Raw genomic sequence first — 3,900 nt, forward strand, 5'->3', positions numbered from 1 at the left:
GTGCATGTGCGTGAGTGCCCAAAATCCCAAGAGGAGACTGGAAGAGAAAGAATTGTGGCATGGCCGCCCCCACGGGGGGGTGTGGGGGGTGTGGGGGGGTGATTTCACATTCTCTCTCTCTCTTTCGTGAGCGCACATGTCCTACAGCAAAAACTTAAAAATAATAATAATAATAATAAATGTTTCCCTTTCTTCCCAAGGTAAGAGTAGCCTGGCAAAGTTCCACAGTCCAGGAAGATGAGAGGAGGCGGCTACCCCAGAGGAGCTGCACCTCAGACCTGAGCTTTGGTTCAGCTCTCCCATTTTCCTCTGGCCTTGGTGCTCTGACACAAGAAGGCCCAAACCCCCTTCCAACAAAGTGTGGTCTGTCCCGCTCCCAACCACGGGGCCAGGCACAGACCCCGCTGGTGAAAAGAAAAGTCACAAGCGCCTATCAGGAACGCACATGTGGTGTGCTCGGGCCTACGTCTCCATGCCGACTCTTCCCAGGCCAGGTTTTCTCCAGTCTTACCTTCCGGGGAAGGGGACCCCCGCAGTGGGACTCGGGCTCTAGCAGGTGAAGAGTGAGATGCGGGTATGAGATGTGTCCAAGTCCCTGCCAGCCTGCCAGACCTTCGAGCGCCCTGACAGACCCCATCGGTGGGTCTAATGTGCTCCGCCCACTCCCTGGGCATGGCTCTGTTTAATGTCCTTGGGGGCGTGAGCCTGCAGCACCCCGGCTCTGAAGCGGTTAGAGCTGGTGGGACGGCAGTAAGGCCGCCGCCTGCAAGCCCCTGGTGTACAGCTCCAGCTGCCAGACGGGACAGTCTGCTCACACTGCACGTCCTCCAAACGCCCTGGCCACGATCCGCTCCCGAAGCCCCGGAGGTCAGACCTCACGAGGTGGCTTTGAACACTCATGGCCCACCCACACGTGGCAGATGACCAAACCAAACATTTTCCTTTTCCTACTTCCCAGAGCCCTCGCTCTAAGAGTCTGTGCAAAGAGGCAGACACTCAGGAGCAGCGCTGCACTCCGTGGAGCTGAGTGACACATCCATGTCACTAGCAGGAGGCCACCTACCTCCTCGAGACCTGCCCTTTACTTTTCTGCCCACGACCAAAACAGCAGCAGCTGTTGCCAAGGGAGACAAGGTGACCCAGTGGCGTGGGCACAGAACCCGGGGATGGAAATCCATTTTGTCTGGATCCACCCAAGCAGCGGCTTTCCCCACTGAGAAAAGACGAGGGGGGAAAAAAATGTTCTCTCCAGGCCGGCAGAAGGTGCTTCAGTCCTGAAAGAGTCCTAAGAAGGCCAGAGGGCAGGTTAGCTTGCACTCTCAGAAACATCCGAAGCATTCGCATGCCTCACGGCAGGGCAGGGAGTATAGACGGGAAAGGGCAGGCCAAGGCCCCCACACTGGGCAAACTCCGGCCAGGCCAGGGAAGGCAAGGCCTCTCCTCCAAGCGGTCACTAGCCCAGAGATTAAACAGGGGCAACCTTACCAACCAAGATCTATACCGTCCACCCCAGCTAACAGGGCACTAGCGTTCAGCAAAGTTCTCTGGAGCACAACGCGGCCCGAGGGCAGGAAGAGCACCTTCGGGCGGCATCCCTGTCTGCAGTGCAGCCTTTCACCTCGCTCCGGAGGAGCGTTCTCAACCTCAACCTCACACATGAGATCATCTTCAGCTTAACGCCTTATCTATTTTCCAGGGGCTGGTGGGTTGCTTGCTTTCCGTCTTCCTTTCTTTGAGAACCTCATAAAACCATGTGAAAGTGCTCGGTAAACGATGAAGCCCTGTCCACAGCTGTTTGTTCTATAACGCATGTCATTTTTTTCCCTGTTTCAATGCAGAAAGCACTTGTCCTCAACATACCCCGCAGATAAGGAGAAAACAGGTTTAGCAGACCTCTCTGCAGATGAAGAAGTTGTAACAGTAACCACCCTCCCTTCCACATCCCCGCCACAGGCTCAGAGAGGAATGAAGAACCAGAGCCGGGAAACAAGCCCCAGGTCTCTGCCCGTCACATCACACCACCTCCTCTGAAGTCAATCCTGGACCCGGATCACAGGCTCAAAGCACACTCCCAGACAGTACACCACCTTCCCTCCCCTTTACTGACTGGCTCCACCCAGTGCTAAAAAAAATGAGTTTTTAAGCCAGCCCTCCCACCATATGTGGCATTTATTTCCAGGGGAGGAAGGCCAGCACTGGGTTTCTGTGGACAGATGTGGCTTTGTGCCTGCTTGACATGGCTGGTGGCCTTGCACAGCTGCCCGAGCAGGTGCCAAGGATGGAGTGCACCCCGGCCCAGGGGTAAAGGTGGATGATCTCTTCAGGCTCAGGCCCTGAGGGCCTTCTACTCATTCCTCTGCAGCCTGCAAGACCAGCCCCCTAGAACAACTTCACACACACACATAGAAACATACAGTCACACACACACACACACACACACACACACACACACACACACACACACACACTCACACACATGTGCGCATGGACACTGGCTTCAGAATCAAACTTCAAAGAGAGCTGGGAGGTAGACACGGAGGCCCGGGTGCCCCCGCAGGCCAGTTCCCAGCCAGGCACAACAAAGCTAAGGCAGGCCCTGGGGAGTGGAGAGAAGTCACTGACCCCTTCCATCAGCCATCTGCGAGCTCCCCACGAGGAGCTAGCGATGCTAAGTATAAAGGCGGTCCAGACAGATGGCAAAGCGCTTGGGGAAGGAATGCCTACCGGAATGCAAGGGACCCTGAGAGGCCCGCTCTGGGGTATGTTGTGTTATCTGTCCGGTTCTAGCCCCGTCTGGTCTGCCTCCACCCGAAATTTCTTAGACTAAAATAAGGCACAGACAGTGGGGAGTGGGGGGTCAAGGCGGGAAAGAAGACCTCGTTTTTTGCCACTTGTCTCTCCCGCGTGGAAGTCGGAGCACTGCACCGCAACCACAGTGCGTGCCTGCACAGGGAGCGGGAGACTGGCACAGCCGAATCTAAAAATACTCGCTAAAAATGCTAATCCTGAAGGCAGAGAAAGCACGGAGAAGGAATCTGTCAATCACGAGGCTCCGGCTCCGCACCCACGGCCCCAGCTGCACGGACTGCATTCCTGAAGAGGAGGGAACAAGTGGGGGACCGCACGGAGGCAAAGAAAGGCAGAGACACCGCCACCTCCACCAGCGGGCCGCGGGCGGAGGCAAAAAAAGATGGGCCCCGCCCCGCGGAGCCGAACAAAGCCGGCTGCGACTTCCAGCCCGCGGCTCCCTAGGGTGGAGGGGGCCCATTTCAGCAGCACCCTCCTTTCCCGAAGGTGAAAAGCGAACGCGAGGTCTGGAAGCGAGAGTGCCGCGTGGGAGCCGCAGGCTTCAAGTCTTTGCAAATCCAGAGAAGGTTTTGTTTGGGGTCCCCTCCGCCCCCTTCCCGCCCACGCTCTCGCTGCCCCCGTAAGAGAGAGAGAGAGACAGAGACGGGCAGAGAGACGCAAACGCACACTCCCTCCCGCGCCATCGCCGGCCCGCCCCCCCCCCCGCGCCACCGCCGCCCCGCCGCCGCGCTAGGGGGCTGGGCCGGCGCCCCCCGACCCCGGCGGCCCCCACCTGGGGATGGTGATGCACTTGGTGTTGACGTTCTGCGTGGTGATGGCCTTCTCCAGCTCGTCCAGCTGCCCCGTCTTCTTGAGCTTCTTGACCAAGCTCTTGACCGCCTTCTCGCACCACTTCTCCTCCTGCCCGTTCTGCTCGCCCTTCTTCCAGCCCAGCAGGCGCTTCACGATCGGGGGGGTGAAGGGCAGGATGGACGACATGGCTGGGGTGGGCGCGCGGGCGGCGAGGGGGCGCCCCCGGCGCGGCTGGGCGAGGCGAGACCAGAGAGGAGTTCGGCCCGGGCCGGCCGCGGCCGCCCAAACTTCGCCTCAACT

General features: G+C 58.7%; 1 protein-coding gene across 1 annotated transcript in view; it reads right to left on the minus strand.

Moving 5' to 3' along the window:
* SMAD3 (SMAD family member 3) overlaps nt 1–3,900 on the minus strand; it is a 130,736-nt gene extending 126,836 nt beyond the window's left edge. Inside the window, exon 1 of the mRNA XM_006153483.3 lies at nt 3,581–3,900. Within this exon, the coding sequence (XP_006153545.1) occupies nt 3,581–3,786 (206 nt within the window). The 5' untranslated portion in view covers nt 3,787–3,900. The remainder of the gene's footprint in view (nt 1–3,580) is intronic.

Source organism: Tupaia chinensis, unplaced genomic scaffold (assembly GCF_000334495.1).
Source record: "Tupaia chinensis unplaced genomic scaffold, TupChi_1.0 Scaffold000377_2, whole genome shotgun sequence".
NCBI lineage: Eukaryota > Metazoa > Chordata > Mammalia > Scandentia > Tupaiidae > Tupaia > Tupaia belangeri.